Consider the following 18,048-nt stretch of genomic DNA (forward strand, 5'->3'; position numbering starts at 1 on the left):
GTTCCCACGACATTATGGTCTGCTGGCCTAGAGGTCTTAGTTCCAGAGGGAGGAACGCTGCCACCAGGAGACACAACTGTTCCATTAAGCTAGAAGTTAAGATTGCCACCTGGACACTCTGGGCTCCTCCTACCTTTAAGTCAACAGGCTAAGAAGGAGTTACGGTGTTGGCTGGAGTGATTGATCTAGACTATCAAGATGGAATCAGTTTCGGCCGGGCGCAGTGGCTCACGCCTGTAATCCCAGCATTTTGGGAGGCCAACGCGGGCGGATCACGAAGTCAGGAGATCGAGACCATCCTGGCTAACACGGTGAAACCCCGTCTCTACTATACAAAATACAAAACATTAGCCAGGCATGGTGGCAGGCACCTGTAGTCCCAGCTACTCGGGAGGCTGAGGCAGGAGAATGGCGTGAACCCATGAGGCGGAGCTTGCAGTGAGCTGAGATCGCACCACTGCACTCCAGCCTGGGCGACAGAGCGAGACTCCATCTCAAAAAAAAAAAAAAAAAAAAAAAAAAAAGGTGGAATTAGTCTCTTACTCCACAACGGAGGTAAGGAAGAGTATGCATGGAATACAGGAGATCCATTAGGGCATCTCTTAGTATTATCATGCCCTGTGATTAAGGTCAATGGGAAACTACAACAGTCCAATCCAGGCAGGACTACAAATCAGGAATGAAGGTTTGGGTCACTCCACCAAGAAAAAAACCACAACCTGCTGAGGTGCTTGCTGAAGGCAAAGGGAACACAGAATGGGGAGTAGAAAAAGGTAGTCATCAATAACGGCTACAACCGCATGACCAGCTGCAGAAACCAGGACTGTAATTGCTGTATTTCCTCCTTTTGATAAAAAACGTTTGTGCATGTATACACCAGTACTAAGAAAATCTCTTCATTTTATTTCCTTTCTCCTTTATCGTGTGACATAAGATTTATTGACTTCACATCAGCATTTAAGGACTGTCACCTTGGCCGGGCGCAGTGGCTCACGCCTGTAATCCCAGCACTCTGGGAGGCAGAGGCAGGCGGATCACCTGACGTCAGGAGTTCGAAACCAGCCTGGCCAACATGGTGAAACCCCGTCTCTACTAAAAATACAAAAATTAGCCGGGCATGGTGGCGGGCACCTGTAATCCTAGCTAATCGGGAGCCTGAGGTGGGAGAATCACTTGAACCTGGGAGGCAGAGGTTGCAGTGAGCTGAGCCGAGATCACACCACTGCACTCCAGCCTGGGGAACGAGTGAAACTCCGTTTCAAAAAACAAAAAGTATTGTTACCTTTATGTAATAAATAGTATTTGGGTTGGGGATGGGTGCGTTTCCGGTTGTATGAAGGATAGTTGTATTATGTTAGGCATAACTGTGACTTTATTTTTGTCTTTATTTGAAGATTATCATCTCAGGAATATGTATGGGTTCAAGTTGACAAGGGGTGGACTTGTGATGGTTAATACTGAGTGTCAACTTGATTGAAGGATAGGAAGTGTTGATCCTGGGTGTGTCTGTGAGGGTGTTGCCAAGGAGATTAACATTTGAGTCAGTGGGCTGGGGAAGGCAGATCCACCCTCAATCTGGGTGGGCACCATCTAATCAGCTGCCAGTGCAGCCAGAATATAAGCAGACAGAAAAATGTGAAAGGAGAGACTGGCCTGGCCTCCCAGCCTACATCTTGCTCCGTGCTGGATGCTTCCTGCCCTTGAACATAGGACTCCCAAGTTCTTCAGTTTTGGAACTCGGAACTGGCTCTCCTTGTTCCTCAGCCTGCAGACGGCCTATTGTGGGAACTTGTGATCGTGTGAGTTAATACTTAACACACTCCCCTTTATATATCTATCTGTTCCATTAGTTCTGTCCCTCTAGAGAACCCTAATACAGCCAGGCTCCCACTGACCCCCTTGTCTTGGTGCCCTGGCAGAAGGCAACAGCAGGAGTGTTTTCCCATGCCAGCTGCTGTAAATACTGCTCAGTCCCTGCACCCCAGCTTCCAACACAAATTCTCACAGCAGTCACAGTAGCAAGAATGTTTATTATAAAAATAGGTGAATAAAATAAGTGTGCTTTAACTTCCAGATAGATGACAAATGCTACTGCAATGCTGTTTCTCAGTGCAGACATGTGGCTCGCAATGGCGGGGGTGGCCACCCTAGTGTGATGTGCAGCTGCAATACTCCATTTGAATGGTTCAAGGCAGAGAGGAGACACTTTATTCCATAGAACAGGATGGGGCTCCCACCCTGGGGACCATACAAGTGACTCCTATAGGCAGCCACCCCTTTCTGGCAAGCTGTGGCATACCCGGGTGCAGGCTGGGGGAGGGGCCGGCACGCTAGCACCAGATTGCTCTGGCTTCAGCCTGATGGAGACACAGACTGGGACCTCCCTCTGCCAGATGTTCCTGACCCCATCTCCACCTCCAGCCTCCAGCCTCACTGGCAGTTCCCTGTGACCCAGCCTGTTCCATAGCCAAAGGGACCAAAGTGAATGATCACAGTGCCCCGCATCTTTTCTAGGGGCCTTGGCTCTCAGTAGAGCTCAACCCATGGCATCTGAGAGCACCCACCCTGTCCCTGAGGGCAGCTGCGCCGGGCCAGGGGATCCCAAGGGCACGGGTGAGTCTCCATCACTGGCAGCACTCGGCCACATGCCTGAGGAGCTCTTCACCTTGCTCGTCACTGAAGCACTGCAGGCAGTGAGGGCACTGAAGGTCCCCCTGGCCTCTCTGGGCCGCGCCAGGATGCCCGCCCTCTGCAGGGGGTTCCAGCTGCTGGGACCCAGTCCCAGGCCTCCAGCCACCAGGCACCATAAGCTCTAATGCATCGGTGGCCAAGTACTTGGCAGTTTTGCTCCCAGCGTGAATCCGGCGGGCGTCTGGCTCTCGAGAATCCTGGAGAAAAGGCAAGGGTCTATTTATGTGGGCTGTGCTGAAGGTCACAAAGCCGGGTCTCAGGTTCCAGCAACTAGAGGCACTTCATCTATCCCTGAGCGGAACTTCAGTCCCTCACTTTGCTTCCTGCTGCGCCCCAGAGCCCAGACAAGGGGGTGCTCAGTGAATGACTGAGGAGATCACACACACACTCCCTCATGTGCTCATGAAGAAATAGGCCCTAGCGTGGTCCACTCCCCAACCCCTTGGTGGAAGTCCTGTTCAGTTGGACCCATCGGCCCTAAGAGACCCGACTGAGAAGGTGGCCCTGATGACGTGGCCCACACACCACCACGGAGTGGAGGTGGCGGAGCCTCTGGTGGGGAGCTGGGCAAACTGAGTCCCAACCCTACTCTGCACCTCCTCTATGGGGCTTGGGGGTGCTGAGCACTCTGGGGCTCAGGGGGTACTTCAGTAGCAGCAAGATGTGTCCCTGGCTTGGCCCCACCAACCACTTGGCACGACCTGGCACGTGTTCTCCAAACATCCGTCCTGAAGCACCGCAGCCTGTGGCCCTCACTGCTTGCCTGGGAACTTCATTCCAGCAGGCCTTGGTGCTTTCACTTCCTGTCTGAATGTGGACTTTCCCCAGTGGGACTACAGCTTATCACCCATGTCTTCAGCACCACTGTCCCTGGCTGTGCCATCTAGGGACTGAGCAACCCTCGAGGGGCCACACGCTACTGTTGAAAGGGACCCAGAGGCCACTTAGTATAAGGTCTGCAGGCCCCACCAGAAACTTTACCCTTGGGGTAAGAATCCGGGCCTGCAAGTCTGGAACCAGTTCATCTGGTCCGAAATCTTTGAGAGGCGGCCTGAGACCATCCTCACGATTGTACCAACAGTGATCCTTGAATCCAAATCACATGCTTCCTTGAATTCATGAAGGCCAGAAAAACCACAGGCAAAACCATATCCCAGGAAAACCCACATGTAGTTCTGTTGCAAGATGTTCCCATTCCTGCCCAGGGGACATGCTGAAGAATCCCTGTGCCAGGGACTTAGGAGAATCCGAAATTGGGGGATGGGGAGCTGCCCACACACTCCATTCGGTGATACCAAGAAGGCTGCGAGGGCTGGGCAGGGGCTTAAGGCAGGGCCTGCTGTGGCTGGTGAAGCCTCCAGTGCCTCCTTGTCAGCCTGTGAACTTAATGCAGGGAGACACAGTCCCCCGCCAGGTTCCTCCTCCATGCACGAGTACAAACTGCTGCCTGTGGCCAGCCCTCTGCTGCGGACTTAGTCCCAGGGTGTGTTAGAAAAAGTGTCCACCATGACTCTCCTGTCCCTTCATGCAGAGGAGAAGCAGAAACCACTAAGGCCCAGTGGCTGCTTGGAACAGGGCAGTGGGGGTGGCCTCACAGCCCCAGGGTCCCTGTTCACACCCTGAAACACGGTTGGCATCCCGGCTCCAGCCCGGGACGCATCGATTCTCAAGAGGCATCACTACTGTTCAGTCTATGCCAGGAGAGGAAGCCCTTTGAGTGGGGCCCAGGCTATTCCCAGGGCCAAAAGTGTGTTAGGTACTTGATGAGGAGCTAAATAAACAAACTTCTCCTGGATTATTGCAGAGCACAAGTCAGTGAGGAGAAGGAAGAGGCCATGGGTCATACACTGAGGAACTTCATCGGTTCCCATTCATGCCAGGCCTCCCTCAAGGTACCCCATAGTAGGAAAAGCACTGAGCTCAGGGGTGGGGTGAGGGGCCCGTGGCCTGCAAGGCCCAGCTCCATGTGCCAGGCTGAGCTGGGGATGTTACTGGACACCCAGGGGCCATCACATCTACATGACAAGGTAAGCGGGGTTCCCGCCTCACAGACAGGTCAGGACATGTAGGGAGCTCACACTTTGAGGCCCGAGACATGCTCTCTCTGACTGCATGACAGTGGCGGACGGGCCCTGAGGACAGCCACCTCTGCTAAGACAGGCCGCCATGCCAGCCTCCTCCATAACTAAACAGTGTAACAGGGAGGCTTTCCACGACCACGCCCAGGTACCAGGCCAGGTGGCTCTCCCCAGAGCAGGGAGGGGCCCACCACAGCCCTCATCACCAGCAAGTCAGGGCCTTGGCAGACACAGAAGGGCTCTAATCTCATGAGAAGAGAAACAAAAACACTAACCCTAAGCAGGAAGAAAAACGCCCTCATACTCTACCTGTCTCCAGGACACCTGGTGCAGCAAAGAGGTGACCTTTTCCTCCAGTTCTTGAATCCTACTTTGAGCCCGTTCCCGATCGGCCCTTTCTGACATGAAGTCATCCTTGTAAGCGAGAATCTGAGGAGAGGCGAGACACACATTTCTGCTCAAGGAAGGAGGAAGCGTCCCCACCGTGACCACTGCCCGCTCAGTGCCACCAAGGCTTCAGCCCAGCCTGTCCCATGATCTCAGCTACCACCGGCCAGCAGACATCTGGTCGGTGCCGTCCGGAGCCCGAGGGACAGACACCTGCTGTTCCAGCATCTGCACCCGCTCCAGCGCAGCATCCCGCGCCGTCCTGGAGGCCGCCAGCTCCTGCTTCACTTCGGCACAGTCATTTATTTTCTCTTCCAACTGTCTGTTGAGCCGGGAGATCTCCTTCCTCATCAGCTCGGGCTCGTGGGGGATCTGCAGCCCCCTGAGCTGTGCATGGAGCCCCCTCACGTATTCGTCCCTGCTGGCGTCATAGCGCTGCCACTTGGCATTGAGGTCTTCAACCTGAAGAGGTGGAGCCAGAAAGCTCACAGTGAAGGCAGCTGACAAAGCCGCTCAAGCCAGCACCCAGTGTGAACTATGTATTAGCAGTGATTCGCTGAGTGAGAGTTTCCTCTTAAATGGAAGCTGCCCCTCCCTGTTTTGTAGAGAGCAGACACTAGGCCCGCTAGAGAATCCTGAGGCACCGTGATGACACCCGTACGCAAACAGCATAAACGGAGGTGGACTCGGTGCAGCTTTGCTGTCTTAGAAAATGGACCTCCTGCTGCTAACTCTTGCATCTCCTTTACTGACTTGTGGATTAATTTTAGGGACATGGAGATGAACAGGACATGTCCTGTACGTCGTTTTAAGCAAAAAAGTCCAGTCTCTAGCGACTGTGTGTATCTAGTCTTAGTGGCCAGAGGGCGGGGGGCAACCTCTGGGCATCAGCCAAGGAAAGAACCCTCACTTACAGTTTGTAAGCCGTGTGTTCTTCTCAAACAAAATGTGAAAGACACTCACGTGAGTCACCTTCTGTTTTAACAGTCGATTTTCTTCCTGCAACTTCTCAATAACACTCTGGACAGAGGTGTGCCCACCTGTATGTTCTGACTGCATGAGGAAGGGACAGAGAGAAGACACTCTGTCACATACAGCAAGAGGGGAGAAAGCTGGACCCAGAGGCTGAGGCTACAGATTATCACTGTGTCCCCCAATGCAGCAGGTAGTGATCATTCATTTGGTAGAGAAGCAAAGTAGGGACAAGGGACCACCTTCTCCCTGCCCAGGCCCACCCCCACCAGGCCCAGGCCAGAGCCCGGATGGAGGGTCTTCAGGCCACACCACCTTTGATACTGTCCTTATCCCGTCCCACCTACCAGTTTGAGCTGTTTGTCTTTTAAATATTTGGAATGTAAATATTCTAAAGCCATAATGTCTGCAGGGATTGGCACGCCAGACACGATAAAGTCTTCTCATTGCCAGAGATTTGCCATTATCACAGACTGCAGGGAAGGCAGGAAGCTGAATCCCACTGTAAACTAGAGCATCTCCAGCGAGGGGGCCCCCAGCTGCCCAGGGGGGGCCTGGCCATGCACCCTGCTTACCTCCTTTGGAGTCCATGACGCTGTCCTGTCTGCAGACAATTGGGTTCAACCAGGTGATTCTGGACACAGCAATCTAACCTCTGCCCCACGCAGGGTCAGGAGTCACGGAAGCCACAACCCAAACCAACCCCCAGTAACAACTACAGAGCTGAATGAAAAGTCTCCTGAAACTCGTGTGTACCCTACAATTCTGACTGTATCTCAGTGACATAATTTTTGAGAATTCCCCTCGAATGACAAAGGAAGTGCATGTCCTAACGCAGCCTACACCGGGAAGCCCCGGGTGACTCAGCTGAGTTCAGGGCTGAGAAGTGACACTTATTTAGAGACTGTGATGAGGGCCTACCCTGCCACTGGCCCCACCCCCGCCTCAGGCTCAACACTGTGTGTGGCTCCTTTCAAATCCCCAGAGGGAAAGGACACAGTGACTCAAAATCAGACCAGAACACCCTGCCTCCGCCCAGACGGCACTTTTCCTCTGGTTTCTGAATGCAGCCGTGTCCCCTCTGAGGTTCCCCACCTGGAATCCACCCAGCTGAGGTGGGCAGTTCTCAGACCAAGCTTCTCCCCAGTGGGCGCCTCGGTGAAGCTGCTGATGGGTGTGGGATGTACTGTCTGCCGCAGAACATCCCAGCGCGTGTGTTTCTGCATGAACCTTGGTGCTGCCTCAGAGAATTGCCTAGAAAGGACCCGAGCGAGAGGCCCTGTGCCCGGCAGTGTGAGTGAGATGGGGCCTCAGCCTGGGTGAGATGTGCACGGAGTGCCTCCATTTCCCTGCCTGCCACACACAGACCACCACAAGCACCAGCAAGATGGAAGGTGCCTGGCTCACAGTGGCCCATACCACCTGGCACACAGATGCCTTGGGCCACTGCTCCCCTACTCTTCTGCCTAGGAGCCCCCTGGTTTCTCCTGATGCTGAAACTCCCACAGTCCTTCTCTCTCCCACTAGACCCCACAGAGAGCTACAGCCCAGATCCAGCCTATCCTGGAGGTCCAGCGAACCCTTTTTGGCTCTCACTGTCACTTGGCGCCGCTGCCCCCTGGCACTTGCTTTGATGATGAGGAGGCTGTGGCCCTGAGCCAGGTCTCCAAGCTTGTGGGAGGCCATGCTGCTGGCAAGGACATGCCTAAAGCCAGCTTTGGAGATGGCAGTTCCAGCTGTGCCTAGATGCACTCAGACACACTAAGCCTGAAGAAGGCGGGCACTCACGGTCCTTCCAGGAGTTTGGGGTGTGGAACTGGAGGCACTCCCCATCCCCAGCAGTACCACCTGGCTCTGCTTCAGCTTCCTCAGATGGAGGATGTGACTACACTTCCTCCAGGCAGCTCTGCCACCCTCAGCTCTTCCTCCTCATTCTCAGCTGAGGCAGATGAAAGCCAAGTGCCATCTCCCACCTGGCCTGGTGCTGGGCAGTGAGGTGGCTGCCTGCTTTCCTATTACATTTTGCATGTTCCATCATTTTAAAAGAAACCCTTGGATGAGCGAGCTTTGCCCCATCAGCTGACTCTCGTTACTGAGAATAGAAGTGGGTTCTGGGGCGCCCCCCGACCTCTGTGATCAGGGGCCTGTAGGCGATGCTCCCAGCACACAGGGGTCTTCACCACACTCTGCTTACACTGTGGCCTACCTGGTCAGGACTTCTCTCCCCCACATTCCTTTGTGCATGCTGTCGTTCATCCAGACACTTGGCCAGATGCTGACACATGTGGGCGGTGGCGGTCAGCGTCCTCCGCAGCTGATGGGTCTCGTTAGCCAAGGAGCGGCACAGGACGTCACTGGCGGCCCGGGCGCGCTCCCCTTCTGCCATGCTTCTCCGTAGCAGGACGACTTCCTTCTCTCGCTCATGTTGGGGCTGGTTCAGCAGCTGCTGCATCTCCCTCTCTTTTTCTTCTAGTCGCTCAGTCAGCCTCTCAATTTCCTAAGTGGAAGATTTAAAAGCACAGTTTACTGAATTAAAAGCAGCAGTGTCAAGAGCAAATGTTCAGAAAGCAAAAGGAGACTTGGCGTGGATGCCCCATCACTAGACACAAACAAAGCTGACATGGATGCCCCATCACTAGACACAAACATACTCAGAAGTCAGGCGTTTGAACTAACAATCCTGGCGTGGATGCCCCATTACCAGACACAAACATACTCACTCAGAAGGTGGGTGTCTGAACTAACAATTACTCACTCAGAAGTCGGGCATTTGAACTATTAACTCTGGAGTTTTTCAGCCTACAATGTTCTGTTCTGAAACTTCATCTTAACTTTTTTTTTTTTGAGACAGAGTTTCACTCTGTTGCCCAGGCTGGAGTGCAGTGGCACAATCTTGGCTCACTGCAACCTCCACCTCCCAGGTTCAAGCGATTCTCCCACCTCACCCTCCTCAGTAGCTGGAATTATAGGCACCCGCCACCACCAAGCCCAGCTAAAAATTTTTTTTTTTTTTTTTGAGACGGAGTCTCGCTCTGTCGCCCAGGCTCGAGTGCAGTGGAGCGATCTCAGCTCACTGCAAGCTCCGCCTCAGAGGTTCACGCCATTCTCCTGCCTCAGCCTTCCGAGTAGCTGGGACTACAGGCACGCTCCACCACGCCCAGCTAATTTTTTCTATTTTTAGTAGAGATGGGGTTTCACCATGTTAGCCAGGATGGTCTCGATCTCCTGACCTCATGATCCGCCCACCTCGGCATCCGCCCACCTCAGCCTCCCAAAGTGCTGGGATCACAGGTGTGAGCCACGCCTGACCCAATTTTTGTATTTTTAGTAGAGATGGGGTTTCACCATGTGGGCCAGGCTAGTCTCGAATTCCTGACCTCAGATGATCTGCCCACATCGGCCTCCCAAAGTACTGGGATTATAGGGGTGAGCCACTGCGCCCAGCCTTTTTTTTTTTTTTTTTTTTTTTTTTGAGGCAGGGTCTCACTGTTACCCAGGCTGGAGTGCAGTGGCACAATCATGGCTCACTGCAGCCTCAACCTCCCCAGGCCCAAGCGATTCTCCATCCTAACCTGAGTAGCTGGGACTACAGGCACGTGCCAGTGTGCCTGGTTAACTTTTTTGTATTTGGTAGAGACAGGGTCTTGCTGTGATGCTCAGGCTGGTCTTGAACTCCTGGGCTCAAGAGATCCACCCGCCTTGGCTTCCCAAAGTGCTAGGATGACAGGTGTGAGCCACCACGCCCCGCCAAATTCTATTTTCACAAGCAAGTTCATAATTTTAGATTTCATATCATCAAAATGTTTTTTTGAGATGAGGGTCTCGCTATATATAGCCCAGGCTGGTCTTAGACTCCTAGGCTCAAGCAAATCCTCCCCCCTCAGCCTCCTGAATAGCTGGGACTACAGGCTCAAGCCACCACACCCAGTTATCATCCAATTATCAAAGTGGCAATTCCAAGCACTTTTTTGATAGGAAAGGTAGAAATTCCACTGTGGTGGGTAACCCCAAAAAGATGTCCACAACCAAACCTCCCATTCCCTGGTATCTGGGAATGAAACCTTACTTAGAGATAAGGTCTTTGCAGATGTAATTAGTTAAGGTGAGGACAAACCGGATTAGGACAGGACTGGTGTCCTTATAAGAAGACGGAAGTCTGGACAGACACACAGAGAGAAGAAGGCCATGTGACAACAAAGATAGGAGTGACGTCTTGTCCTGTGGATAAAGGCCAAGGAACACCAAGGATTGGTGGCCCCCACAGGAAGCTGAAGAGGTGAGGAAGGGTCCTTCCCTAGAACCTTGAGAGAGAGCCCATGCCTTGGTTTCCGGCTTCTGGCCTCTAGAACTGTGAAAGATTAAATTTCTGTTGCTTGAAGCCCCCCAGTTTGTGTTACTTTGTTACAGCAGCTCTAGGAAATTAACACACTTAACCCCAATTACTTCTTAAAGAATTGAAAAAGGTTCTTAAAATGACAATTTTTTTTTGAGACAGGGTCTCGCCCTGTCACCCAGGCTGGAGTACAGTGGTACCATCATGATTCACTGTAGCCTCCACCTCCCAGACTCAAGTGATCCTCTTGCCTCAGCACCCTAAGTAGTTGGATTACAAGTGCATGCCACCGTACCTGGCTAATTTCTGTATTTTTTGTAGAGACAAGGTTTCACCATGTTGCCCAGGCTGGTCCTGGACTTGAGTGATCCGCCTGCCTCAGCCTCCCAAAGTGCTGGGATTACAGGCTTGAGCCACCACATCTGACCTGACAATTTTTTAATACCTGGCCTTAAATTTGTGCTTTTCCATTTTCAAAGAATCCTCCAAAATAAACAGTACATGACATGAAGGAGGTGAAGCAGGCTCAACTAGTCCATCCCACAAGTGAAGAAACAGTTTCAGAAAAGTCAGGGAGGAGCCCAAGCTTCCCCCAGAAGTGGCAGGAGAAGGGTCCAGCCTCTGTCTCTAGTACTTGAAGTGAGAAGGGACAGAGACCAGGAACCTAGAATGTTCTCTTCACAATGGAACAAAATACTAAGCCCTATTACTGTGAGAACCCTGATTATGATTATTATTATTATTATTTTAGAGACAGGGTCTCGCTCTGACACTGAGGCTGCAGTACAGTGGCATAATCATAGCTCACCGAAGCCTTGAACTCTTGGGCCCAAATGATCCTCCCGCCTCAACCTCCCGAATAGCTGGGACCATGGGCTCGAGGTCAAGGCTGCAGTGTGCTGTGATGCTGCCACTGCACTCTAGCCTGGGTGACAGTGAGACCCTCTTCAGTGATAAAGGACTTTGGGCAAAAGCTGACGTCTGGTTTTTTTTTTTTTAATAGAGACAGGGTGTGGCTATGTTGCCTAGGCTGGTCTTGAACTCCTGGCCTCAAGCAGTCCTCCTCCTGCCTCAGCAGGGGTCACTGTGCCCAGGTAAAATCTGATTTCGGAGCCTCCTTCCTGCGTTGGTCAAATGCTGACAGTAGGAGAAACAAACAGCTCCACAAACAGTAGGGCAGCATGTCCACAGCTCGCAGATCCTGAGGGCGTGGCTCTCTCTTGCCTCCACATCCTAGTACTCAACACTGAGCCAAGCCCCACACAGATGCCCAGTAAATGGGAATAAGACTGGGCCATACAGAGACAGATCAGGACCCAGGCTCTATGCTCAACCCGTGGGGACGGGCCAACCCTGCAAAGGGCTGCCCCACTCATCCTCTCCTCAGCAGCATGAGGGCCCCAAGACCCCTCCAGCCCCCGGGCTTCTGGAATTTGTCACTGGCTCTGAAGTTGCAGAGATTTGTGCTGGTTTATCTGTCTGAGTGCCTTGTCCAGTTAGTAACAGTTCTTAGGACACAACAGCACCTCTACCACTGTGGTCAGAAAACAAGGTACATGCTGGAGTTGTGGCTCCACACACACAGGCACAACACATAGACTAGTCAGCGACTGGGCTGACATCTCTCAGGAAAGCCTGTCGCTGGGACCCACAACTCCACAGCTCCACGCTCAGAACACAAAAGTGTAAACAGCTCTATTAGTCTTGTGGATTGGCCTTAAAAATAAGAAGCACAGTGGCCTCTTGGCTTTCAGCACTGCTGCAACAAAGTATCACAAACTTGGTGTCTTAAACAACAGAAGTGTATTCTCCCCAAGCCTGTAATCCCAGCACTTTGGGAGGCCAAGATGGGAGGATCACTTGAGCCCAAGGGTTGGGACTAGCCTGGGCAACATGGCAAGACCCTGTCTCTACAAAAAATATGAAAAACATTATGCAGGCATGGTGGTGGGCGCCTGTAGTCCCAGCTACTCAGGAGGCTGAGACAGGAGGATCACTTAAGCCCAGGAGGTCAAGGCTGCAGTGAGCTATGATCGTGCTACTGCACTCCAGCCTGGGCAACAGAGTGACCCTGTCAAAAAGAGGGGAGGGGAGGGGAAGGGAGGGGAGGGGAGGGGAAAAGAAGAAAGAAAGGAACCAGGAAGGTGGCCCGGGGCGGTGGCTCACGCCTGCAATCCCAGCACTTTGGGAGGCTGAGGCGGGTGGGTCACGAGGTCAGGAGTTCAAGACCAGCCTGGCCAACATGGTGAAACCCCGTCTCTACTAAAGATACAAAAAATTAGCCAGGCGTGCTGGTGGGCGCCTGTAGTCCCAGCTACTCGGGAGGCTGAGGCAGGAGAATCGCTTGAACCCGGGAGGTGGAGGTTGCACTGAACCAAGATCCCGCCACTGCACTCCAGCCTGGCGACAGAGCAAGACTCAGTTTAAAAAAAAAGAAAAAGGAACAAGGAAGGAAAGAAAGAAAAGAAGAGAAGAGAAAAGAAAGAGCCAAGAAAACAAGCAAAGCAAAGCTAAGCTAAGCTGGAAGGGAAAGGAGGCTGATACGCCAGGACCAGGCAAAGCCTATGAAGCTGGTCCCTAGAGTGGTGACACGATGGGGTTGGGCAGGACTAGGTTGCACAATGAATTGGTGCCATTATTCCAGAAAGTATTAACTGGAGGGGCTTTGTAAAGTTATCCACTCAGGCCTTGTGTTACAGATGAGGTAAGGTCTCAAGTCCAGCTGTGGCTGCACTGAGGACCACAATTCTCTGGCCTGATCTTGCCCCATCACACACTGAGCACAGCTTGATCACAGATGCACTGGTCAGCTCCTTCACCCCCTGAGCCTCAGCACTCTCTCTGGGAGCCCTCAGTCCCTATTGGTCCAGGGTTCCTGCTCCTAATGGGCTCACTAACATGGCCATAGATGAGAGCAACCTAACAACGGCTTGCTTCCTGCTGTGTCTTTAACTCTGCACTGCCACCTCAGTGAACCCAGGGCCTGCAGGAGGTAACAGACCTCTCCATTCTTCCACAGGTTCCGTGACTGACCTCGGATTGAATGTTGGGATGAGCAATAAATATGTACTTGCATAAAATACCAGATAAGGCCAGGCACAGTGGCTCATGCCTGTAATACCAGCACTTTGGGAGGCTGAGACAGGAGGATCCCTGGAGGCCAGGAGTTTGAGACCAGCCTGGGCAACATCATGAGACCCCTTCTCTACAAAAACTTAAAAAGTTAGCCAGGTGTGGTGGCTCATAGTCCTTGTGGTAGGCTCTTCGCCTATAGTCCTAGACACTCGGGAGGCTGTGATGGGAGGGCTGGTTGAGCCCAGGAGTTCAAGGTTACAGTGAGCTACGATGGCCCCAAGGCATTCCAGCCTAGGTGGCAGTGTCACAGACCAAGACCCTGTCTCTAAAAAAAAAAAAAAAAAAAAAAAAAACAACAAAAAACAAACAAACAAAACTAAATCATTAAAATGTTCCTTAAATAATTAAAAATCCCATGCTGGGCATGGTGGCTCATGCCTGTAATCCCAGCACTTTGGGAGGCCAAGGCAGGAGGATCACTTGAAGAAAGGAGTTCTAGACCAGCCTGGGCGATACAGCAAGATCCCGTCTCTACAAAAAAAAAATAAACAAAATTAGCCAGGTGTGATGGCACAGTCCTGTGGTCCCAGCTATATGGGAGGCTGAGGCAGGAGGATCACGTAAGCCCAGGAGGTTGAGGCCGCAGTGAGCCATGTTTGTGCCACTGCACTCCAGCCTGGGTAACAGAGACCTTGTCTCAAAAAAAATAAAAATAAAAATCCCAAAACAAAACCTACATGCTTACATGTTGGGAAGACAGGACCAGGGCCAGTAATACTGGGACCACAGAACTAATTCTATCTGAGGCTACCAGGAAGCTGCAATAAGCTGCTTGGTGAGTGGCCAGACACATAGGACACCGGGGAACAGATGTGAGCTGAACACCAATGGCCACAAGACTGCAAGTATACTGCTCTGGTTTTAAGGTCCCTGCCTCCTCTGTCCCACCAACATTCTGGAGATGACTTTAGAGTATCCCTCCTGGTCCTTGGTCTGTACTTATCTGGGGCTCCTGGCATCCACAACTCTAAAACCTGTTGGTGCAGACCAGGTGACCTCTAAACTTCCCTTCTGCTCTAGTGAGTCAGGATGTACCTTCCAGAAAGAGGGACAGAGTGGAACAGGGGAGACACTGGCTGCTGAAAGTATGTTAAATGACGTAGATACTGACAACCTAATATTAAGTAGAACTGTATACACAGCATGAAAACAACCATGCCAAGTGTACACACATCGTATACACAGAGGAAAAACAGGAAGAAGGCATGCCAAGAGATTAACACTAGTCATCCCTGCACTGTGGGATTACAGCGGCTATTTTATTCTTTATTTTTCAGATATTCAAAATTGTTTTATAATTTTTTTTTAAAAGACATGTTTCTTTTTCTCTCTAAAATCAGGCTGTGGGGACAACCCTGGAGACAAAAACTGTCTTTCACAGACTACTGCCTTTGCAGGCTTAGTTTCTTTCCTGGGAAAACTAGGATAATAACCATGAATCAAATGGAATAACAGATGCCAGAGCTCACCCGAATGTTTCAGATGCTTGCAAATACTATTGCACAAAAAAACTGTTACTTATACTGCTGTTGTGGTGCTTATAGTTTATCATTAAAAAACAGACATAAACATCATAGACAAGGACAAAGAGAAGAAAGTTAGGATTTGTGTCTTTTTTTTTTTTTTTTTTTGAGACAGAGTCTGGCTCTGTCGCCCAGGCTGGAGTGCAGTGGTACAATCTCGGCTCACTGCAAGCGCTGCCTCCCGGGTTCACGTCATTCTCCTGCCTCCGCCTCCCAAGTAGCTGGGACTACAGGCGCCTGCCACCATGCCCAGCTAATTTTTTGTATTTTTAGTAGAGATGGGTTTTCACCATGTTAGCCAGGATGGTCTCGATCTCCTGACCTCGTGATCCAGCCGCCTTGGCCTCCCAAAGTGCTGGGATTACAGGTGTGAGCCACTGCGCCCGGCCCCTTGTGTCCATTTTTAATTTAATTTTTTCAGACAAGGTCTCACTTTGTCACCCAGGTTGGAGTGCAGTGGTGCGATCTTGGCTCACTGCAACCTCTGCCTCCCAGGCTCAAGTGATCCTCCCACCCACCTAAGCCTCCCTAGTGGCTGGGAGCACAGGCACACGCCACGATGCCCGGCTAATTTTTTGTACTTTTTGTAGACAGGGTTTCACCATGTTGCTCAGGCTTGTCTCGAACTCCTGGGCTCAGGCCATCTGCCCACCTTGCCTCCCAAAGTACTGGGATTACAGGCGTGAGCCACTGCACCCAGCCTAGGATTTGTGTCCATTATCAGACACGGGCTGCATTTGCCATTGCTCCCAGCATAGAGTTGAAGCGCCACTAGTGAAAGCCACACGCACGGGTGAGGGCTGGAAGGGACTCTAGAACACGAGTACACTGACCTTGGACCCAAGACACACACGCGTGCGTACACACACCATACACACCCCTCAGAATGTGTCTCCCGCACACACACTTCAAAACACCCCTAAGAACCAACCGGAACATACACAATACACACAACACACACACACACACACACACACACACACACACCCCTCAGAATGTGTTCCCACACACGAACCTCAAAATACCCCTAAGAGCCAACCTGAACATACACCACACACACACAACCCAAGAACTGCACCAACCCCCCTTCCTCAGAACCCAGTGCCTCCTCACCATCCCCCCAGGACCCAGTGCCCTCCCAACCCCCCAGGATCCAGCATTCCCTTATCCCCTTCAGAACCTTGCACCCTCACCCCCCAGGACCCAGCATTCCCTTATCCCCTTCAGAACCTTGCACCCTCACCCCCCAGGACCCAGCATTCCCTTATCCCCTTCAGAACCTTGCACCCTCACCCCCCAGGACCCAGCATTCCCTTATCCCCTTCAGAACCTTGCACCCTCACCCCCCAGGACCCAGCATTCCCTTATCCCCTTCAGAACCTTGCACCCTCACCCCCCAGGACCCAGCATTCCCTTATCCCCTTCAGAACCTTGCACCCTCACCCCCCAGGACCCAGCATTCCCTTATCCCCTTCAGAACCTTGCACCCTCACCCCCCAGGACCCAGAGCCCCCTCACCTCCACCACGACCTGGTGACGCCTCAAACCCCCCAGGACCCAGCACACCTCAGCCCGTGGTGTCCCCTTATCCCACTCAGGACCTGGTCCCCCTCTCTCCCCTAGGACCCAGGGGTCCCCTCACCCCCCAGAACCTGTTGCCCTATCACCCCCAGGACCCAGCACCCCCTCACTCCCCAGGGACCCCTCACACCCCAGAACTCAGTGCCCCCCAACCCCAGGACCCAGCACCCCCTCAATCCCCAGGACCTGGTGGCCCCTCAGCCCCAGGACCCGGCACCCCCTCAACCCCTCAGGACCCGAGGCCCGCTCAACCCCAGGACCCGGTACACCCTCAACCCCCAGGACCTGGTGGCCCCTCAACCCCAGGATCTGGTACCCTCTCAACCCCTCAGGACCCGGGGCCCCTTCAACTCCCAGGACCCGGTGGCCCCTCACCCCCAGGACCCGGCACCCCCTCACCCCCAGGACCCGGCACCCCCTCACCCCCAGGACCCGGCACCCCCTCACCCCCAGGACCCGGCACCCCCTCAACCCCTCAGGACCCGGGGCCCGCTCACCCACCCAGGACCCGGCACCCCCTCACTCCCCAGGGACCCCTCACACCCCAGAACTCAGTGCTCCCTCACCTCCAGCACCTGGTGCTCCTCAACCCCTCAGGACCTGGGGCCTCCTCACCCCAGGACCCGGCACTCCCTTACCCCCAGGATCTGGCGGCCCCTCAACCCCTCAGGACCCGAGGCCCGCTCGCTCACCCACCCAGGACCCGGCGGCCGCCACACGCACTCTCGCGCCCGCAGCTCCTCTGGTACCCGCCCTCGTACCTGGCGCATCTGGGCCTCGGCGGCGCCGCCCTCCTGCCGCCGCAGCTGCTCCCGGAAGCGCGCAACCTGCTCCAGCAGCGCGTCCACCAGGGACGGCGCGGCGTCCCCCTCCAGCGCGGTCAGGCGGGCGCGGAGGCGAGCGATGAGGGCGTCGCGGGCGGCGAGCTGGTCCTGCAGGCGGCGCAGCCGCTGTCCGGCCTCGTGGTACAGGGTGCAGAGCGCGGCGGCTGCGCGCGGGGCCCCCTCCCAGCCGCCCGACCCCGGGTCCCGGGACATGGCTATAGGCCTGCCCGGGAGGCCGCGCGGCCGCCGGCAACTTCCGCGCCCAGGCCCCGCCGGCTGCCGCCCTTCCCGGAACTTTCCCCGGTGCGCCCCGCCCACCCACAACAGCCCGGCCCCGCCCTCCCCCGCGCAGCCCGCCCCCCCCCGCGCAGCCCGCCCCCCCCCGCGCAGCCCGCCCCCCCCCCGCGCAGCCCGCCCCCCCCCGCGCAGCCCGCCCCCCCCCCGCGCAGCCCGCCCCCCCCCCCGCGCAGCCCGCCCCCCCCCCCGCGCAGCCCGCCCCCCCCCCCCGCGCAGCCCGCCCCCCC

General features: G+C 54.0%; 1 protein-coding gene across 1 annotated transcript; it reads right to left on the reverse strand.

Moving 5' to 3' along the window:
- Window positions 1-2,010: 2,010 nt before the first annotated feature.
- TNIP2 (TNFAIP3 interacting protein 2) lies at window positions 2,011-17,834 on the reverse strand. Its single transcript, XM_054486585.1, has 6 exons — window positions 17,462-17,834; window positions 8,335-8,625; window positions 6,120-6,209; window positions 5,370-5,618; window positions 5,079-5,198; window positions 2,011-2,888 (listed from the first exon to the last, which is right to left on the reverse strand). Exons 1-6 carry the CDS (start codon window positions 17,735-17,737, stop codon window positions 2,625-2,627), a joined length of 1,290 nt encoding a protein of 429 aa, XP_054342560.1. The 5' UTR covers window positions 17,738-17,834; the 3' UTR covers window positions 2,011-2,624.
- Window positions 17,835-18,048: the final 214 nt, after the last annotated feature.

The sequence above is a fragment of the Pongo pygmaeus genome, chromosome 3 (genome assembly GCF_028885625.2).
Source record: "Pongo pygmaeus isolate AG05252 chromosome 3, NHGRI_mPonPyg2-v2.0_pri, whole genome shotgun sequence".
Lineage (NCBI taxonomy): Eukaryota > Metazoa > Chordata > Mammalia > Primates > Hominidae > Pongo > Pongo pygmaeus.